At 39.1% G+C, this 22257-nt stretch overlaps 1 protein-coding gene across 1 annotated transcript in view; it reads left to right on the plus strand.

Moving 5' to 3' along the window:
• The first annotated feature begins 582 nt into the window (after window positions 1-582).
• Window positions 583-22257, plus strand: part of SWEETIE (HEAT repeat-containing protein) — a 159011-nt gene continuing 137336 nt past the window's right edge. Inside the window, exons 1-6 of the mRNA XM_010266889.3 lie at window positions 583-1051; window positions 1218-1425; window positions 12387-12493; window positions 17020-17256; window positions 17404-17493; window positions 17574-17661. Of these exons, the coding sequence (XP_010265191.1) occupies window positions 887-1051; window positions 1218-1425; window positions 12387-12493; window positions 17020-17256; window positions 17404-17493; window positions 17574-17661 (895 nt within the window). The 5' untranslated portion in view covers window positions 583-886. The remainder of the gene's footprint in view (window positions 1052-1217; window positions 1426-12386; window positions 12494-17019; window positions 17257-17403; window positions 17494-17573; window positions 17662-22257) is intronic.

Consider the following 22257-nt stretch of genomic DNA (forward strand, 5'->3'; position numbering starts at 1 on the left):
TTTTCTTCCGTAGAAATGGAGATTGTGGCAACATGCTCACTAAAATCACTGGCAACAGCGGTAACCACCGACGAAGAACAGCGTGGATCTGCCCTTCTCCTTTTTTTTCCTGTGCGTTTTGGCCGGACCAAGCAATAGATCGAGCAGCGGCGGATCTCCCCTGTCGTCTTGTTGAATCTCTCCTAGAGCCGACAGATTCGCCGCTGCTCTCCATCGCTTGGTCTGGCCAAAACACAGCAAAACAACGGCAGATTTCCTGTGTTCTGTTACTTTGTCCGTGAACCCAATAACGATGGAAAAAGGAGAGGGAAAGAGAGAGGCCAATGGGGAAAAATAATGAGAGAGAAAAATAAGGATTGAGAGAGAAACAGATTTAAAGGGTAAAATAGTCATTTTATCTTTTTGTTAACGGAAAATTAAGGAATATTAATGATAAGAGAAATATTAGTCAACTATCAATAGAATTAACATTAATCAATTTTCAAACAATAATAATACACTTAAGTCAATTCACTAAACCATAAGAGAGTAGTTTAACAAATTTACCCTAAAATAAATTTGCATTTCGTTTGGTAGAGTACTGGATCTGATTCGTGTGAATATACCTGTTCCATCCATCCAATTGTATAAGGTTCGAATTCAGAATTTCAGATTGCCTTGTTCGGTTCGTATTCGAATTCGAATCGGATAACCGGATCATTTTATAAACCATTTGTTTGCAGCCCTAGCCCCGTATTGATTACAGGCGGTCAGGGGGTCGTTACTCCCAATTTTACGATCTACAACCCTCGCAAATGCAGTGAAGTCTAAGGTTATCTGTGTCGAATTGCTGACACTTCCTCGTCGTCACGGTGGAGTAGGTTTTGGTGTTCACTTCTCCACTTTAATGGCGAAGAAGTACGTACGAGAGAATGTTCCTCTTTCCAGATTCGGCGTTTTGGTCGCGCAGTTAGAATCAATAGTAGCTTCTGCATCTCAACAACCTCCAGATGCTCTGCTCTGCTTCGATCTACTTTCGGATCTTATTTCTTCCATAGACGAAGAACCTAAGGTGAACTTTTCTGTAATTCATCTGTTTCGTACACCCAACTTATTCGGATCCGAAATTCTTTCAGCTTTCCATTTGGAGTTTTCGCCATGATCCAGTACAGGTGTTTGTTTAACATCTGTACTCGATTCCATTGTCAGAAGGTGATTTGGAAATTTATCAATTTCAGGAATCCATCATCCTGTGGCAAAGGAAATGCGAGGATGCTCTGTATTCATTGCTCATTCTTGGGGCTCGTCGGCCAGTAAGACATTTGGCATCATTGGCAATGTCGAGAATTATATCTGAGGGTGACAGCATTTCGGTATACTCTAGAGTAAGCAGCCTCCAAGGCTTTCTCTCGGACGGGAAAAGAAGCGAAGCCCTTCATGCTGCTGGTTAGTACCTGTATTAAGAACTGTCGTTACGCTCTTTATTCTCGCATTTTTTTAATTGCGAATTGCCTGTGAACTTCTTATATAAAACCTTACTCTATGTTTTGGAGGAGTTTTATGTTTTAAAATGTTCATGCCTACCCCCTCCTAAAATCTTTCAAGCCACTAATATGGACACAAAACATTTCATCAACTTGACCACTCCAGAAAATATTCTTTATCCACCCTGTTGTTTGTTGTCTAAGTGTAGGATTTCAATCATTTTACATCATGCCAGAACCATGGCCTTGACGTCAATTACACCCTACACGATTGTTACGTCATTGAAAGATAAAGTTGGTTGGGATTGGGAGCTCTGTTGTCAGTAAATAAATGCTTTTTTTTTTTTAACAAGAAGGAGAGAACTATACAGAGAATGCAAAATTAATACCTGAAAACTCCTGCTATCTTTAAGCCCTTTTTAAAATGGATAACCATTAAACTAAAAGCCAATCCCAGCCCATGGATACCCTTGGAAATGGGCACAAGCCTAAAAACATCCTTTTTAATTTTCTGTTACCGAAGGCCCAGCAATAGTCTTTTTCTACATCTAGTGGATGTATCTAAAGAGACAAATCCCAACAAAAAAAATTACATTTCTAACTTCAAAACATCTTCTTGGCCAAGATGTGAATGTATATGCTAGCCTCATCGATATTGAGTGAGAGAGACAACAATGATCTCTTATCAGTTTGAAGGAAATATTTTTGTTGTTTATGAGAAATGAAGGAAGAAAGTGACAAGGTTGCAATGTAGAAGTAGATATGTAACGTTTCCGTTATAATACTTGCAAGTTGCAACATGATACATCCATTTAGCACAACATATTCCATTATGGATAACGTGATCAACCATTAAAATCTTATGAAGCATTATTGGGCAAATGAAACCCCAATTGTTTAAACCATATTTCCTCGAACAATTTCAAATTGGAGACCTTTGTTTCAGTTGACTCTCGTGTGATCTAATAGAAGGCTCTCTTCCATTGCTTGAAGACATGCATCTTCTAATCACTAAAGCATGAGGTCAACTGGCGAAGTTTTCTAATATGGAGGAAGTGTTTGTAAGAGATCAAGTTTTCTAGTTGGATAGATGAATCAAGTTTTCCAATCATGGTATCTTCTAATCACTAAAACATGAGACTAAGTTTTCCAATTGGGTCCAAAAAATGCCCAATCTCTTCCTTGATAAACTGGCATAAATTTGTGGCCAATGTGCATGGTAGAGGAATGGATGGGGTGCTGAATTATCTATTAGAGAAACATTGGAATCCCCTTGAGGGCAGGAAAGGTCTGCAAGTGGGGGAGGTGGCATTTTGGTTTCAGAACTTTCTGATATAGTTTGCAGATTCTTGTCACATTGTCTTTCCTTGAATACAATTGTTGGGCATGCTCCCAAATTTCCTTGGCAGTGTCCAGAAAAATGAGATTAACACTGAGTAACTTTGAGCTTAATGGTAGTTGACTGAGTGTTCATAAAGTCAGATTGCACTACTACAACAGACTTGGAGCTATTACTAGAGGCTTCCATAGGGAGAATAAGACACCAAACAGCAAGGAATAACAACTTCAATCACCAACCACAAGAGGTAAAAAGCACTACAATAACTTTAAGCCCAAAACAAGGTTACTACAGTACCTTTCTACAGTAGTTTGTAGCCCTAAAAACAACAAAACTCACGCCGCCACTTGTAGGGAATCTAAAAAACTCCACACCATAGGAATTGAGTTCCCACACCACAACACACCAAACTAAACAACACACACTGTCGAAAAGCAGCCGCACTACACATTACCTGTACTCATGTCTAGGGCTGCAGCAAGGGAGGCTTAGTACACCATCACAAATACCTTAAACCAGCCAACTTAAGGCACCGAAGCCTCTTTTCTGAAGGGACGATGAGTCCTTTTAAGTCCCTTTTGCTGCTTGTCTCGAAAAGGAGTTCTTAACTCCTAGGGCGCAGAAAAGAGGTGTGAACAGTGACAGTCGAGTTCACAGCTCTGATATGATATTACAACTAGAGAATAAAGGGAGAAAAGAGGAGAAAAAGAAGGGAAAATGGTCGAGAAAGCTGTCTTGTACAGTAGGGAACAAGAAACAAGGAAAATAAGAGAGAGGAAGGGTCTAAAGGAACTAGTTTCTTCTCCTTATTGACCTGCACTGTTATTCGCTTCTTTAGAACATGCCAAAGTTAAAAAATGCCCCTGTTAAGTGATTCTTAACAGGGGAAATACAATTCTATATTGAGAGACTAAAATGCCTCTTATGAGCATACATTTCAACAATCTCCTCAAGGAAGTCTCAGTCCACAAGATAAGCATTAGCTGAATCCCCTTAAATGACTAGAGACGATTTCTGATTGTTTTGTTACATAAATGCATGCCCATTTGGAGGGCTTGCACCTCAGCCTCAGAAATCAGCATCTCCAAGGGGGTGTTATTGAAGGCCAGAAAGGTAGTTTCTATAACTTATAAGAAAAGAGGTTGCTTCCATATGTCTTGAGTAAAACTCCTCCAATACTGGTTGGACCTTGGTTGCATCTTCAGCTGTTTGAAATCTCCATTTTGGAGTGAGATGGGTTACTCTCTATAAGGTGGTTCTCAAGGTGAGGTCTAGAGAATTTCAGGTGGGTTCTTTTTTTGGCCAGTAATCAATGGAATTTCATTTCATTATAAGGAAGAAAAATAGTACAGATTAAGATCAATTTTAGACATATGAGAAGCAAATCTTTTCAAAAGTTACAAAATTATTCCAATCTGCCCACAAAAGTTGATCCCTATGTACCACCCCTTGTTTTGCCAAAGTAGCAGCCATCCCATTTTCTGTTCTCTTGACCCACTTGAAGCTTGCCTCGGGATCCTTTACTAAGCTCTTTATTTCTCTAATTAGATGTCTGAACTTCCACACACCTGGATTGCTGTCATCCATTCAGGAAATTACTAATTTTGGATCACCTTCTATTTCCAAGTTCTTAAACCCCTGCTGTTTTGCTAGTTTCAGGCCTTGTAGTAAGTCTGTTATTTCTTCTCTTGCCAAGTCCCCAACTTCTATCAGTCCTGAAAATAGGGTTTTCACTTTCCCTTCATCGTCCCTGAACCATCCTCCTATTCATGACAGCCCAGGATTTCCTAAAGAGTTTCCGTCAAAATTTCAGGTGGGTTCTCCCTCAAATTGTTGCTTGAAATTCCTATAAATTCATCAATGGTTAACATCCAAGATAGGAGGAAAAGAACTGTAGTGAGAATGGGCCGAATGGGCCTCAGTGTTCTTTATTTCTTTTAGGTAGTATTTAAAAGTTATGTTTCTTAGTCATGGGCCTTCTTTTATTTTCTTTAATTATTTCTTTAGTACTCAAACTTGGAATTATTAATAAAAGTGATGAAAGGGGGCTAGAGAGAGAGGTCTGAATTCTTCTTTTCTCTCTTCCCTTCTTTTCTTCTTCCACAACCTATTGCTGAGACTTCTTTCTTCTTTTTTCTCTTTCTATCTTTTCTTCTTTTCTTGCATTATCTGAATCACTGTAGGTGTAATTCAACTTGGTATCAGAGCAGGTTCTCACTTTTGACTTTTTTCTCCTTTCTTTGCCCATACATAGTGTGTATGGAGAACTGATCGGTTAATCAATATGCATCCCAGTTAGGAAGGTTTTTGGAGAGTTTTGTGGAGGTTTTTCATCCTTAGTTGAAGCCCAGGACAGGTTCTTGGAGCTTTTTCTTGAAAATCCTAGATAACTGGAGAAAACTTGTTATAGGTCGTAAAGATAGTTTTAACCAGGCGCTTTGAGACCAGAGGTAAGCCTTTTGATTTCTATTAGGGGCAGTTTTGGTTGGATTGGATTTTGGAACCTCTGGAAGGGTTGGTTAAAGTTCTATCTTTCTTCCCATCCCATAGGACCCTGTGAAACCCTAATTTTGGAGGGTTGAAAGGTTGGTCTTTGCTTAACACAGTAAATCTAGCCTAGTAAAGCTCTAATTTGATTTTTGTTTGCATCCGTTTACTCAATGGTGCAAACTGGAGGAGAGACCAAATATTCCACAGATTTCGGGTTTGGACATGGTGGGTTAGTGGAGAATCTTTTTGGGGCTATGACTACTATGAAGCTAGACGGGACCAGTTATTTAGCTTGGTCTCAATCTATTAAGATACATGTGTGTAGTAGAGGAAAATGGAGTTATATTACTGGGAGCAAGAAGAAACCGGAGGAGGATGATCCTACCTATGAAAGGTGGATGTAGGAAAATTACACAGTAGTGGGTTGGTTAGTGAAATCTATGCAACCACACATTAGTAAGCATTACTTGTGGATGGAAACTGCAAAAGAAATGTGGGATAGTGTCACAGAGACCTATCCCCAAAAGCTTAATGTTACTTGGGCCTATAAATTGAAGCATGATGTGAATAATCTTAGATAAGGGGAGAAACCCTTAGCAGCCTACTTCTCTTTGCTGAAATCTCTTTGGCAAGAGATTGATTTGACGGAGACTGTTGTTTGGGGTTGCACAAAGGATGCAGAAACATATAGGAGGTTGATTGAGAGAAATCGGGTCTTTGAGTTCCTCACCGGACTCAACTCGGAGTATGATATTGTGAGGCAGAATGTTTTAGCAAAGGATGAGGTGACTTTGTCTAGGCATATGCTATGGTGAGCAGTGAGGAGAGTAGAAGACAGGTTCAGCCTGTTGAGTCGCAGGTTGATCACTATGCTAATGTTGGGATGAAGCCGAAGGTTAACACTGGGAAGAAAGATGTTATCTATGAATACTGCAAGAAGCCTAAACACACTAAAGACACATGTTGGAAGCTGTATCCAGAGCTCGTTCCTGCCAAATTCAAGAGAGAAAATGGTGGAAAAAGGTGGAAATGCAAATGTAGCCACCTCTTCACAAGGCCAACAAGGACAGGGTGGAGAGAAGTCAATGGGAGAACAGCTTGCAGCCGCTAGGGCTGAATATGAGAAGTTTGGCCGAATCATCAGTCATTTGGAGTCCACTGCTACAACTCCTTCAAAGATTGTTCCTTCCTCTGCATATGCTCACTCAGGTATTCGTGCCACTGCACATCATGCTTCTGTCTCAGGTACTCATAAAACCTCTTGGATAATTGATTTTGATGCTGACCATATGGCCAGTGTTTCACAGTTATTCACTTCTTACCAACTTCTTTCTGGCCGGGATAAGATATCCCTCGCTGATGGCTCCCTAGCCCCTATCATGGGAAAGGGAGACATTAAGACCTCTAATGCCTTGACTTTATCATCTGTCCTTCATGTACTTAAACTTAATACCAATTTGCTTTCAGTTAGTAATTTGACTAAATCTTTGAATTGTAGTGTGACCTTTTCTTTCCATCATATTGTGTTTTTTAGGACATGGAATCTCAGAAGGTGATTGGGAGTGGCCATGAGGCGAATGGGATCTATCAATTAGACATGCCTGAGCAGAGCCAAGTACAAGCTAAGAGAATTGCATTTGTTTCAGAGTCCACTAGTTGTATTATATTATGTCATAGTTGTTTGGGTCATTTGTCCTTTTCTTCATTGAGTCAGTTGTTTCCAGAGTTATTTAAAGGAATTAGTCTATCGAGTCTTCATTGTGAGCCTTGTGAGTTCTCAAAGCATTGCAAGAGCACTTATCCTTCAAGTAATAAAATATCAACTATTCCTTTTAATATTGTTCACTCTGATGTATGAGGGCCTTACCTTTTACCATGTATGGGTGGGAATATATATGTCATCTTGTTTATTGATGATTTTTAATGATATACTTGGATTTACCTTATGCGTTCTCGGGCTGAAGTGCCTAAACTTGTGCAATAGTTTCATGAACGCATACTCGCTCAGTTTAACACCTGCATCAAAATATTTCGGTCAGACCATAGTCCTCAAGGTGCCCTTTGAGGCTCGCCTCGCCTAATCGCCAAGCAACTTTGTACTATGTATTGTAAAATATTTTTTTGTTCTTTATTTTTTGACATTGTAATTATAAAATAGGCACTATTACACTAAAATATTCATTTTGTGTGTTTATATACTAATTTGTTTTCATTGTTTTCTTATTTGTTAGGATTTAATCAATACAAACATTGCTAAATGCTGTATTGAACCCTCAAAGACTTTAAAACCTGAACTACTTTTAAAAAAAATCCATCGCCTAGGCGACGCTTAGGCGCCCGCCTAGGCGACTAGGCGACAAGGCGCTCCTCTGACACCTAGCCTTGCCTTGGCGCCTTGAAAACTATGGGTCAGACAATGCTAAGGAATATTTTGAGAAGGACCTTACCTCCTATCTTGAGAAGTTTGGGGTTATTCATCAGAGTTCTTGTGCCCGCACTCCACAACAAAATGGAGTAGCGGAGAGAAAAAACAGACACATTATGCAAGGAGCATTCGTTTTGCTACCCATGTTCCTGTGAAGTTTTGGGGTGATGCAGTTTTAATAGCTACTTACCTTATTAACCGGATGCCTTCTCGAGTCTTGGGGTTAGCATCTCCTTTTGGAGTCCTCTTTCTTGATGTTGAGGTTTTCTCTATTCCTTTGAGGGTCTTTGGTTGCACTTGTGATGTCCACATTGCCAGTTCCAAAGGACATAAGTTTGACCCCAAGGCTCAGAAGTGTATCTTCCTTGGTTATGCCTCCACACAGAAAGGGTACTATTGTTTTGATCCCATTAGTGACACCCAGTTTGTTTCCAAGGATGTCACCTTTGTAGAGTTAATTCCTTTTTATAGCCATCCTTTTGAGGGGGAGAGATCTCTCGACTTGTTTTCTTTATCCCTTTCTTTGCCAACTCTAGTTGAGTCTTGTGTCGAGCCCTCCGCAGTTATCCCCATTCCCGTGGAGGGATCCTCTCCTTTGAGGTCTTCCCCTCCTGCTCCTCACTCTCCTCTTGCTAGTCCTCAAGTTGTTTCCACTCATCCTATTCTCCAGAGGTGGTACCAGCGACAAGCGCTAAGGCAAACACAGGTTGATCCCATACCTCCAATTGAGTATCAAGCGCTCCCGATTACTGAAGAGAGGACATGTCCATCACCTCCACCAACACCCTCGTTTCCATACCTTAACCTAACCATTTCTTTGAGAAAAAGTAAGAGGAAATGTACAACTCATTGTATTTCCAAACACCTTTTCTATATCTTATTGTCCCCATCCTACTTTGCCTTTCTAGCCTCCATTTCCTCTCAATCCATCCCAAAGTTTGTTTCAGAAGCTTTAGCCACACCAGATTGGAAGGATACAATAAGTACTGAAATAGAAGCCCTTCATAAAAACAATACCTGGGATATTATTGATTTGCCAGCTGGGAAGGAACCTGTTGGGTGCAAGTGGGTTTTCACTATCAAGTATCGTGCAGATGGGTCAATTGAGAGGTATAAGGCTCAGCTTGTTGCCAAGGGATATATCCAGGTATATGGGGTAGATTACACTGAGACCTTTTCTCCAGTTGCTAAGATGATTTCGGTGAGAGTTCTTTTATCCTTAGTAGTGAAATATGATTGGCCTCTATATCTATTGATGTTAAGAATGTATTCCTGAATGGTGATCTCACTAAAGAGGTATATATGTCCCTTCCTCCTGGTATATATGACAAGGAAATGCAGGGTAAGGTGTGTAGATTGAAGAAATCACTTTATGGCTTGAAGCAATCTCCATGTGCTTGGTTTGACAGGTTTAGGGCTGCTCTTGTTCAGTTTGGCTACACTCAGACTCAATAAGATCATACATTCTTTGTTAAGAGAAAAGACACTTTGGTGACATTTCTTATAGTTTATGTAGATGATATTGTGGTTACTGATAGTGATATAGAAGAAGTTAGTGCTCTCAAGAAATTTCTCAATTCTGAATTTGAAATTAAAGATTTAGGGGAGTTGCGGTATTTTCTGGGCATTGAGGTTGCTAGGTCCAAGGAAGGTATCTTTATTTTTCAACTGAAGTATGTGCTAGATCTTCTTACTAAGATTGGAAAATTTGGTGCTAAACCTGCCTCTACCCCTATTCATATTTATCATAAACTCTCAGCTAATGATGGAGAACTTTTACTTGACAGGGGAGTGTTTAAGAGATTACTGGGGAAACTTCTTTATCTATGTATGACTTGTCTAGACATTTCATATGCTGTGTCATCAGCCAGTTCATGCATGCTCCTAGAGACACATATGGCTACTGCAGAAAGGGTGTTATGCTACCTAAAGGGAACCCCCGGGCAGGGTATATTGTTTGCTAAACATGGACACATTAAGGTAGAAGCATATACAGATGCTGATTGGGCAGGAAATGTGGATGACAGGAGATACACATCAGGATATTTTGCTATGGTAATTGGAAATATTGTTTCTTGAAGAAGCAAAAAGCAATCAGTGGTTGTTAGATCTTCAGTTGAGGTAGAGTATAGAGCTATGGGCCATGGTGTTTTCGAGTTGTTATAGCTTAGATTTCTCCTTTATTAGATGGGCGTTTCATGTGACGAGCCACTGATGTTGTATTGTGATAACCAAGCTGCTATTAACATTTCTCACAACCCAGTTCAGCATGATAGAACTAAGCACATTTAGGTAGACAAGCAATTTATATGGGAGAGAGTGGCTTTAGGAGAGGTGTGCCTACCTTTCATTGCATTAGAAGAGCAACTAGCAGACTTTCTAATTAAGAGAGTCCCAAAGGCAAAACTTCAACATTATGTAAGCAAGCTGGGCATGATTGACATCTATGCTCAGCTTGAGGGGGAGTGTAGTGAGAATGGGCCTTCATGTTTTTTGTTTCTTTTAAGTAGTATTTAAAGTTACGGGCCTTCTTTTATTTTCTTTAATTACTTCTTTAGTGCTGGCCACCCCATTAAGGGCATCCAAGTAATTGTACTCAGACTTAGAATTATTAATAAAAGTGATGAAAGGGGGCTAGAGAGAGAGGTTCAAATTCTTCTTTTCTCTCTTCGCTTCTTTTCTTCTTCTACAACCTATTGCCGAAACTTCTTTCTTCTTCTTTCTCTTTCTCTCTTTTCTTCTTTTCTTGCATTATCTGAATTACTATAGGTGTAATTTTCAACTAGGTTTATTAGAGTCTGAAAGGATGGGTTTGTTGAAATGAGAGATTCTGCATTTCTAATTTGATGGTACTATGGCAAAACCTTTAAGGGTCATTTGAGTAATTTCACATACATCAAATTGCAATATACAAAGGGATTAAATATCTTAGCTCAATTCAACTCTACTCAACTAAACCTTGTTCCAATTATACATGAATCTTGTTCAACTATTCCATTGTGTTCAGTGCTATTGAAGGCATTATTTTTTAATCCAAATAATATTTAATAAATTAGAACTCAAATAAGTGGGTTGGCTAGTCTGCTAGCCAAATCATTAAAAATAAAAAAGTATCCCGATTGGGAGTTCCCTCTCTTTAAGTGGGAGGGACAGGTGTTCTTTACCTAGGAGGAGGAGGTAGTTATATTAGTACCCCACTCCCTATTTAAGCTCCTTAAGGGGAAGCTAGAAAAACAGAGAGAGACTCTTCGGAGAAAATTTTCACAAGAGATTCTTAAGAAAAGCAAAGATAAGGAGAGAAGAAAAGAGAAGTGCTTAAGGGAAGGCAAGGAAGGAAAAGTCTCACTAATATAGGTAGAAAAAGGAAAGTCCTCTCTGTGAATACTTCCTATTTATGCCTTCTGCTATGTATCCTTCTTTCTCTCTCTTTTATTTTTACTTTTGAAAAAGGAAATAGAGGGAAATAAACCATCTACAATCAGGTGCCTCTACTTGGTTGATTATGGTCTCTCTTTCAAGACAAAGTTAGGGATTAAACCATCTATAGTCTAATTCTCAAAGGCTGATTATGGTTCCCTTCAAAGGAAAATGAAGAGTAGAGGGAAATAAACCATCTACAACTAGGTGCCTCTACTTGGTTGATCATGGTCCCTCTTTCAAGACAAAGTTAGGGTTTAAACCATCTACAGTCTAATTCTTGAAGGCTGATTATGGTTCCCTTCATATGAAAATGAAGAGCAAAGGGATGAAAATCGTCTACAATCAAATATTCAGTTTGATTGACTACGGTTCCCTTTTTTGTATGCAAAAATCCAAGGATTAAGGCTGTCTACAATCAGAATTCATCTGATTGACTATAATTTATTGTGAAGAAAGGAACGGGAGGGAGATTTTCTTTGTATTAAAAAAAAGAGAAATATATTGCTGTATAGTTTCTCAATTGTATTTTCTTTTTCTTTCTTCCCATTCTTGTACACTTGATGTAAAAGAAAAGCAAATGAAAAGTTCTTTTTAAGTACCTTATTGTTCTTTTCTTTTGTTCTATGCATCCATTTCTCCAAGTCAGAATCAAAAGGTGTTCGCTACTTTCTTGTGGAGATGTAATTAAGGGGAACAATCCGTATGGTTCCCTGAATGGGCCTTACCCAAAATAATAAAAACTCAATCACTTGATTGAGTGAATTATGTTGCATGAGAATTTATTAAAATTTTCACACCAACAAGTGCCAATGTTCATTATCTATTATTGAATTGCAGGCCCTTGAACCATTTCTCAACTCTCACTATTTAAACTCATGTCCTTTTTGGTCTTCCCTTTGCTCTTTAAACCTTCCATCTTGTGACAGATTACTTTCTTGTCACTGGTCCTGTTGATGTTATTATTTGCAGATGACCAAACTATTTTAGTCTACTTTTCGTCATTTTAGCACCTATCAGAGTTACTTTGAATAAGTTCATTTGTGATCCTATCCTTTCTATTTTTCCCACTCATTCATCTCAACGTCTTTATTTTCGTTACATCATTTTTCTGAACATGTTGAAATGAATGAAATCTTTAATCTAACAAAATCGCCACCCCTTGGTGATTTTGGTGTTAACTTCTTTGGTTTTGTTTATGTTGTGATTTCTTCTTTGGTTCTGGTTTAATTTTCTTGTTATTATTTTATAGGAGCAGCACAGTGCTTGGGGGAATTATACCGACTTTTTGGGAGAAAAATTACTTCAGGTTTACTTGAAACAACAAATATTGCAGCAAAACTGATGAAATTTTATGAGGTAGTATTCTAATTCTTTCCCCTCCCTATTTTTCTCTCCTCATGCTCTTTGGTTACTTTCAGTTTTTGCATCTTTTACTTACATAATTGGATTTTTGGCCCTCTTTATTCTTTTGTATGAAAAGTGTTTCATAACCTTTCATTTTTTATCTGGTATATTTTAAATTTTGGATCACTGGATATTTTTCCCATTTTTTAAGACTCGGCCCGGACCAGATGGTTGGACTATGAAAACCGTGAACCAGTGGCCTTTCTGTGTCCCAGTTAAATGACAGTTTTGGTGGGTTGGACAGGCAAACCACGCAGTTAACCGGTAAAACTGGGACCCAGAGAGCATTCCAGTTTTTGCTCAGGTCTGAGTCTTAAAACATTGATTTTCTTCCATTACCACTCATGGGAAGATGATTTCTGTTCTCTTCTGCCTCCTCACTGATGTTCTTACATTTGAGCTGGTTTTGAGCAAGGATCTTCTTTATGATGTTCAAAAAGATAGGGGACATGCAAATCAAATAAAGCTTAAGGATGTTACCTGAAATACTATTATTTATTTATTTATTTATCTTTTGATTGGAAGTTAACTGAGGCACTATTATGCACTTGGGAGTCAAAATAAAAGGGAAATGTGTGCAAAAAGTAAGAGAAGGGGTGTCTATAGCTCACAAAAATTTGATTCAGTTTGTTTTTCATCCTTTCCCCCTTGTATTGTGTTTTTTTTTTTCAGATTCATTAGATTAAAACAAAGAGAGATAAAGGAAGAGATAAACTCTTCTAGTTCTCCCTCAATAGATAAATCATGTTACAAGTACAACAAAGCCCAAAATAGATGATTCCTTCCCACCCCCTGTTTAGCCAATGCATCAGTGAAGAAGTTAGCATCTCTTTCTTCCTTGTATTGTTAAGAGTAACATATGTCAAATCAGAATGTAGAAAAGGACTAAGAGGACAAAATGCCCTCACTTGACAAAACTAATGCTAAACTTAACATGTACAAAAATGACTACCCAACAGAGAAATGCTGTCCCGTCAAAATATAACCTAGTTGAATGTCTTAAAATCCTTTGACGTGAAGGTCCAGTTCATTACAAAGGAAAACTAAGAGAAGAGCATAGGGAATGCAAGCACATATATTTTTGTTTTTCCATGAATTCTGTTTTCAATTTTCTTTTGTCTTAAAGTCACTTGAATTATGAGTTTGCAGAGAAGCATATAGTCAGTCGAGGCATTAATTCCACATTCTTGGCCCTAGTTTCAAAGAAAGCTGATGCTCTCCATCCTAAAGATTTTAGGCCAATTAGTTGGTGACTAGTATTTATAAAATCCTGGCCAAGGTCTTGTCTTTAAGGATTAAAGAAATCCTCCCCTCCATTATTAGTCAGGCTAAAGGGGCTTTCATCCAAGGGTGTCAGATAGTTGATCAGATTCTGATTGCCAATGAATGTGTGGAAGAGATGAAGAGGTCCAAGCAGAGAGGCTTTGTTTGTAAGCTTGATATGGAGAAAGCCTATGATTTGGTGGACTGGCAGTTCCTACTAGAGGTTTTGAGGAAGTGTGGGTTTGGGGAAAGATGGTGTAGTTGGATGACTCGTTGTGTTAGCTCTTGTCACTATTCCATCCTAGTAAACGGGGTGGTGAGGGATTTTTTTCCAGCTAGTAGGGGAATCAGACAAGGGGACCCATTTTCACTCTTCCTCTTTACCTTGGTAGCTGATGTGTTTAGTCGAATTATCGCTAGGGCTGATAGGGAAAATGTGATAAGGGGTTGGAGAGTAGGCACAAACCGAATTCCAATCACTCACCTTCAGTTTGCAGATGACTTGATGATCTTCTGTGAGGGAGGTTTCGGTGAGAAGGTGGAAAATTTGAAAGAATTGATTACAGTTTTTGAAGGAGTCTCTAATTTGAAAATCAATCTAGGAAAACGCTGCATAGCCGGAGTAAATTTAGTTTTTGAGGAGGTTGAGGCGATTGCAGGCTGTCTTGAGTGCTCCATTTCCTCCTGGCCTTTGTCTTACTTAGGGCTTCCGTTGGGAGCAAACCCTAGGGAGAGTAGGTTCTGGACCTCAATCTTGGAGAAGTTAGAAAAGAGACTAGCTGTTTGGAAGAAAAATTATATCTCTTTGGGTGGGAGGATCACTTTGATAAAAGCTACCCTCATGAATCTACCTACCTATTATCTCTCTGTCTTTAGGATACCGTCTAGGGAAGCGAAGAAGTTGGAAAAATTGATGAGAGATTTTTTGTGGGAACCGGGAGAAGGTAAAAAAGACCATTTAATTAAGTGGGGGGTTGTGGGTAGAAGCAAAGAGGAGGGAGGATTAGGGCTCGGGAATGTGCTTAAAAAGAACTCAGCTCTGTTAGGGAAGTGGTTGTGGAGATGGCCTTTGGAGCGGGATAGACTCTGGTACGAAGTAGTGAAAAGTATTCATGGATGTTCAGACAGTGGTTGGGATGCTGGTGCATCAAGGAGGGCTAACCTAGCCACACCTTGGAAAGAAATTCACAAAGTTCTTCTGCAGTTCCTTAGTTGTGTCAGGTATGATGCTTGTTCAGGTAATTCTATTCGGTTTTGGGAGGACATTTGGGTTGGAGATCTCCCTTTGAAAGACCTTTTTCCTTCATTGTACTCTATTTCCTTGTATAAAAATGAGGTGATCTCAAAATTCCTTCCGTCGAATTTATCCTTACCAACTTTGTCTTGGGATTTTGGTTTTCGTAGAGGATTAAGGGATGAGGAAATTGAGTGTTTGTCTATTCTTCTATGTCTCCTTGATAAGGTTTGGTTGGATCCCTCGAAACCTGATAAAAGGATTTGGGCCATTCACCCCAAAGGGTGGTTCCTTTTTCAAGTTCCTCTGCCAATCTCCCTCTCATCAGAGTTTCCCTTTCAAAGAAGTCTGGTGTAGGCCAGTCCCCCCAAGGTTATGTCTTTGTGTTGGGAAGTGTGGCATGGTAAAGTAAACACGATGGACAACCTACAAAAGAGAAGACCTGTCCTTTGTATTTCACCAAACTGGTGCATTCTTTGCAGATCTCATGGTGAGTATTGTAATCATCTATTTTTATCTTGTAGTGTCACTGCAGAGCTCTGGGCTTGGCTTCTATCTTTGTTTGGGTCTAGTTGGGATATGCCAGCAGAAGTAAGCACAATCTTTAACCCTTCTTTCTTCTCTTGGCCCCATAAAAGAGGAAGGAAAATGTGGAGATGCTCACGAGCAGTATTGTTATGGACATTATGGGAAGAAAGGAATGCCAGAATCTTCCAAGAAAAAGGAAGAAGCAGTCAAACCTTAAAGGACTGCATTTTGTCCAGGTCTTTACATTGGTTAAAGATACTAGAATTATTTAACCATTTTACTTTTACTGATTGTTGGAAGGATTGGAAGTTGGTAGCAAGCTGTTCCTCCTACAAGGGAAGGGCAGTGACTAGCTGGGTCCCCCCTCCTCTTGGTTCTTTGAAGCTGAATTTTGATGGGAGTAGCCAGGGTAACCCGGGTCCCTTTGGGATGGGAGGTGTACTGAGGAATGAGGCTGGAGAGGTTGTCTTAATCTACTCTGGCCCTTTAGGAGTTGGGAACTCTATCCGGGCAGAACTGCTAGCTGCAATACAAGGAATACTTCTTGCAAAAGAAGTGGGCGTGGAGCAGCTTCTGATTGAAGGAGACTCTAAGACAGTGCTGGACTGGTTAAATAATCCGGAGGATGTCACTTGGGGCTACAAAAATGAGTTAAAGAAATTCAAATGGCTGACAAGAAATATGTCTATAACAGTACAATGGGTTGGGAGATCAGCTAATGCTTTTGCTGATGTCTTGGCAAAACAAGGGATAAATAGGGAAACATTGTTCTGGGCACAATTGTAACTATTGTTTTAATTTAAACATTCATGTTTTCTCTGTTGTAGTTTGTCTATTTGCTGTTTGGAGAGGCTGCTCCTCGCGCCTCTAAGGGGATCTTCTTGTATCTATTCATTATTTTAATGGAATTGATGTTATTTATCAAAAAAAAAAAGTCACTTGGATTATGTATTCAAAAAGTATTTTTGTTTTTCTCCTTCCATAAATTATATTTTCTTGGTCTATCAGTTATGGCTCTTAAGTTATTTTATTTTCACCAAAAACCAAAATGCTTGGTCAATAGAAAAGCTTTTTATTGATCTGATGAACCTTCTATTTTTTACCATGATGTATGGAATTTTTCTCATACTCCTATTTGAACTTTTATTCTTTAAAACCTTCACTGTTAACAACATTTTATTTTGATTGTTGTGGAGTTGATGTACTGAAGAGTGTATGGTTCTTCTGTTGGAATTCTTGTTTTCTCTTTTCCTTCAAAATTGGTGTCGTTTTTGTTCCTAATGAAAGTTGTAAGTGGTATACTTCATTTTTAGTTAATAATTTACTTAATGGTTTTGTAGTCCAAAGTTGATATCTTTTGATACCAGATGGTTATTCATTCTCATCTTACTATTTTTTCTTCTTTCTTCTTATTCTTTTTTAAAGTTTTGCATGCATATATTTGCAATTTCAGGACTTTGTGAGACAAGAAGCTCTACAAATGCTCCAGAGTGCATTGGAAGGTTCAGGTGGTAATGCTGCTTCTGCAGCATATTCTGAGGCTTATCGTCTCATCACGAGGATAGGTGTTGGGGATAAGTCATTTCTTGTTAGAATTGCAGCTGCTAGATGTCTGAAGACATTTGCCAACATAGGGGGACCTGGTCTGTCAACTGCAGAGCTTGACAATTCAGCCTCTTATTGTGTCAAGGCAAATCTTCATCTACATTTCTTTTCCTCTGACCCCTCTTTTTTTGTTTGTTTGTGTTGATTTAATTCTGTTTAATTTTATTAAAATGAGAGGTCTATCTTTTACACATTGGTTTCTCTTGTCTTAATTAATGCCTTGTTTCACTAGGCTCTTGAAGATCCTGTCTCCTCTGTCAGGGATGCCTTTGCTGAAGCTCTGGGGGCTTTGCTTGCTCTTGGAATGAATCCTGAGGCACAGGTATATGTTCTCAAGTGGATCTTAACTTTCAAGGTATTTTGTTCTTTTGGGTTTGTGTTCTTATAGTTTGTTCTTACTAGGTGCAATCAAGAGGAAAACTTAATTCTACACCATCAAAGAAACTGGAAGGTGGCTTGCAAAAGCATTTAACCATGCCATTCATGAAAGGTATAATTATGCCTGGATTTTGGGGAGAGATTTTTGGAAATTCTTGAGTTGCAAAATTGCAATTCTGAGTGTATTTTGTGAGTAATTGTGTTTATGCCTTAAGGTGTTGCTTTAACACCTTGTTTCTGGTTGTAACCAGAATTTTTTTTTTTAATAAACTTCCTTTTATATATAATTTGAAAGTGTGTAAGGAAGATATAAGTGCAGAGCTCCTAGGCTCAAGAAGAAATGCATACTGTCTGATTGAGTGATTGTGCATTGATGTGTTCCTATTCTAGACCTTTCATCCCTCTTTTTATTTTTACTCTTCAAAAAAAGGGATAGATCTGTAGTTTTTTTGCCAATAAGTCCCAACACTATTAGTGTGGATCCCATATGCATGTAGATTGACCAAAATACCCCTGCTATCTCAAATTACAAAAAAGACAATTTTTGGAAATTCCAAATTTGACTCTTTGGATCCTGTACCAGAGGCTGTATCCTTTCCTCTCTCTCCTAGCTAATCATGCTTTAAATGATTGAGTTCATTTGGAATCTACCTCAAGGAAGTTGGAAAAAGCTCAGGTTTTCTCTTTATCTTACTGAGATAGTGAGCTAATCTCCACAGGCTTTATTGGAATTGGCTGAACCCTCACATACAATTGAGTAAATGAGATTGTGTCCTTTTAGCCATGCTAGACCTGGTCAATAAGGCTGGTACTTCTGCTTTGAGTGCATCTACATCACCTATGGGACCACTATAAAACCAGATAGGGGAGCCTCTTGAATCACTAAAAACTCCTCCATTCTTGGTGGCCCTAGATTTTCCCTGGAGCTACCATCAGTAGGGATAACTTTCCTCCTAGGAGTGGTAGAGGAGGGCCTCTTGGTTGAGGTCTGAAGTGTAAAGGACCTCTGCTAGGTTTCTCTGGGTAATATTGAGAAAATTATTTTAAATTCTACATTGTTCACAGTGCATGAATTAGCTAGATGAAGTATCCTCTAAGTGTGTCTAAAGTGCAAAGAGAGGTTATCCCTAAATCTTTTCCTTTGGGTAACCTTAAAAGCACCCCCCCCCCCCCAAAAAAAAAAAAAAAAAAAAAAAACAAACGAACAATTGTACCCTATTTATCCCTTTTTTGGATAGAGTTTTGCCAAGCTGTTTGCTTCCCTTGTCCTATTGGAATTAAGCTTGGAAGTCCTACATCAATTTCCTTACATCACTTTTTAGATGGCCAAAGCGAAGAGGGAGAATGATGTGGAGATGCACAAGGGCAGCAGTGCTATGGGTACTATGGGAGGAAACAAATTGGAGATTATTTGAAGAAGTTGAGAAGTAAATCGACACAGGTTTCTCCCCCAATTTCATGCCATAGAGACTTCAAAGTTGAGAAGTAAATCGACACAGGTTTCTCCCCCTATTTCAGATTTGCCACCTCAGTTTTCAGCTCATAGGCCCTTGCTACATCAAAGGGCTGAGAGTAAGTTTCCTTCATATTATCCCAGATGTCTTTAGTAATCTTTGCCCAAAGATAGTTTCTACTGATATAAGGCTGCATTGAGTTGCAAAGCCAAGTCATAACTAGGTAATTTTCTTCAGCCCACTTGGCATTAGGAAGGGTCTTCCTTGGCTGGCATCTTAGTGTCACCATTTACATACCCTAACTTATCCCTTCCTCCAATGACCGTCATTGCAGATTGAGCCCACTCAAGATAGCTTGCTCCATCAAACTTAATGGTCTTAATCTGGAAAGGGTTGCTGTCTGTCACACCACCAGCCCCTACAAGTCCTTCCCCGATTGATTTAAACTCATTTCTAACATTCTCCATGCTGGACTGAACAAGATATTGCACTTCTCGATTCTTTTCTGATAAAATGAAGGATTTTTTTTTTTTTTTTTTAAATCAGCAGTCAAGCTGTAATCAATCGACTGCAACTCAAAAACTGATTGTTCCAACAAGGGAAAAACCCTAGAAATCAGAAGAGAACACAAGAAAGTTCCAGCCACAACTTCTAGAGACTTTTGAATGTCCTCCACTTGCAGTCGATCTCTAAACAAATGAAAAAAACTACCCAGAAAATACTGGGCACCACCTTCAACCTGAGGTTTACAACCTCGAAATCTAAATCAAACAAGTATCTCTGATTCTTCCTGGTCGCTGGGCAAAACAGAAAAACAGAAAAGGTGCTATAACAGTGCACCAAATTCCACTGACCTCCAAGAATTAGGTGAAAAAGGTCTGAAACTCCAGCTCTAATAGTCTCATGCAGCCAGCTGGGATAAGCATACATGAGACCTAAACCTAAACCTTCTCTGGTACCAACTAGAAAAATGCTGCAGCAGTCCTAGGTTTAGTATGAAATCTGTTCAAGAAAAGAAAAAGAAAAGAAGAAAAACAGAAGGAGAAGAGAAGAAAGAATGAGATAAAGAGAGAGAAAAATGAAAAATTGGTTCTGCTGCCCCCTCATTGGCTTTTATAGGACTTAATAAAAAGATGATACAATGACAAAAATACCCCTGTCGACTGTGACAGAGAGAAAAACAAGAACAGCAGCCTGAAACAATTACAAATAAAGATGGGGAGCATATATTTGCATATAAAAACATATAAAGAACAATTTAGTATCCCTGTCTTCATCTCTACAGGTAATTCTGAGTATTCATGGGCTTGTGGCTGATGCTTAGGATGCTGGAGGTTTGGCAAGGGCCACAAAAGCCTCTCCTTGGAAGTCTATTCATGCAATCCTTCCTTCTTGCCATAGATTAGGTATAACCCTTTTTTTGATAAGTAAAAAGAAAATCCATTAAAATAAAAAAGGTACATCCTTGATCTGTGTTAAGGCAACACCTGATAAAAAAAACAGAACAAAAACAATTACAATTTCAAAACTCCAACACTATTTTGTATCCCCATCACCTCCAAAATCTTTTCCCAGAAACCGAGATAACTGAGGCAATGTCAAAGCCCCTACTACAGCAGATTTGCCAACTGCCTAACTAGTTTGTCCATCTTCCCTTCCATGTCTTCAGAAATTCCTCAAGTCCTTACTGACACCATTCTCCTACCAACTTGAGAACCCCTTAAGAGCCCTGGAAATCAGTCAGGTATAATCTTTGATCTAGTAATCTTGTAAAGTTTTGGGATCATGTTTAGTTGGCTCCTTACCACTAAAAGAACAATTCCCATCCCTTTGTGCAATTTCTGACCGGAAGAATGAGCCTATTGCTTCTTTTTTTGGTCCCTTTTAATTCTAGTTCAAGGTTTGATTGTGATTTGGGGTTTAGAAGTGGTCTGCGGGATTGTGAAATGGCTAGTGCTCTTTCCTTGATCCAAAATCTCTAGGGGGTGTTTTTGAACCCTTCAAGAGGTGACTGTAGAATTTGGGCTCTTTTTTATAAATATAGAATTTGGACTCTTTCCCCGTCAGGTTCTTTACTTGTGACTCCTTCTTTGTGTCCTTAACCCAGATGAGTGATAGTTTGGGCATATCTTTTTTTTGATCAGTAAAAAAGATTTCATTGTAAATTTAGAAAGATTACAGAAATGAGTAGCCTCGGCTACCCCACTAGAATTTAGAGTTCGCCAACTATCGACTTTTATTTATCCAGCCTTACAACTGAGCCCAGAAACAATGTTCCCTGTTAACCCCCTGTTTTGCTAGCTGATCTGCAAAGCCATTTGCCGCTCTTGGAGTCCACTGTATTAACAACTGCATGTCCTTAGAAAAGCATTTAAGCTTCTTAATTTCATTTCTATAGAGCCAGGGAGTCTTTTCGTTTTGCTTTAACCAGCTTATGACCACTTTGGAATCGCCTTCCACAACCAGTTTTCTCACTCCCAACTCCATAGCCTTTTGTATCCCAAAAACCACTGCCTTTAGTTCAGCTGTAGTGGAGTTTCCCCTTCCAATAAGGCCTGAGAACATCTCCACCACAGCCCCTTTGTCATTTCTTATCACCCTTCCAATTCCTGATATTCCTGGGTTGCCAAAACTACTTCCATCAAGGTTTAATTTGAGGAAGCCATAATCAGGGGGATCCCACTCTCTTAAAACCTTCTTTTTAGTTGATGAAGAGGAAGCTACTGTCCTCCAATTTCTGAAGATATCATCCACAGTAAAATCTGAGAACAATCCCACAGATTTTACCCACGAAATCACCTTTATCATGGTCCCTTCTATCAGCACTTCCTTGCATCTTCGTTTTTCTTCAAAGATTCTCAGATTTCTTTCCTCCCATATCACCCAAAGCACTGCTGCCCGAGTGCATCTCCATAGCATTCTACCTCTTCTTTTTGGCCATCTAAAAGTGGAGTCAAATAGCCTTTCCAAACTCATTGGGGTATCCCACCTGCATCCAAAGAGAGAGAAAAAACAGTCCCAAATACAGTTAGCAACAGGACAGGAGACAAATATATGAAAAGCAGTTTTTGCCACTTGACTTGCACAAACAACACCAATTAGGAGAAAGGCACCAGCCAGGCCTCTTCCTCTGCATCAGACCACAGGTGTTAATTGCATCATAGTAGACCTCCCAACAAAAAGCACTCACTTTCGGGGGAATGGGGCGACACCAAACTTCTTGGACTGGAAGCAATACCCCAGGTTGAGCAGAA

This window comes from Nelumbo nucifera, chromosome 4 (genome assembly GCF_055504915.1).
Source record: "Nelumbo nucifera cultivar China Antique chromosome 4, China Antique-T2T, whole genome shotgun sequence".
Classification (NCBI taxonomy): Eukaryota; Viridiplantae; Streptophyta; class Magnoliopsida; order Proteales; family Nelumbonaceae; genus Nelumbo; species Nelumbo nucifera.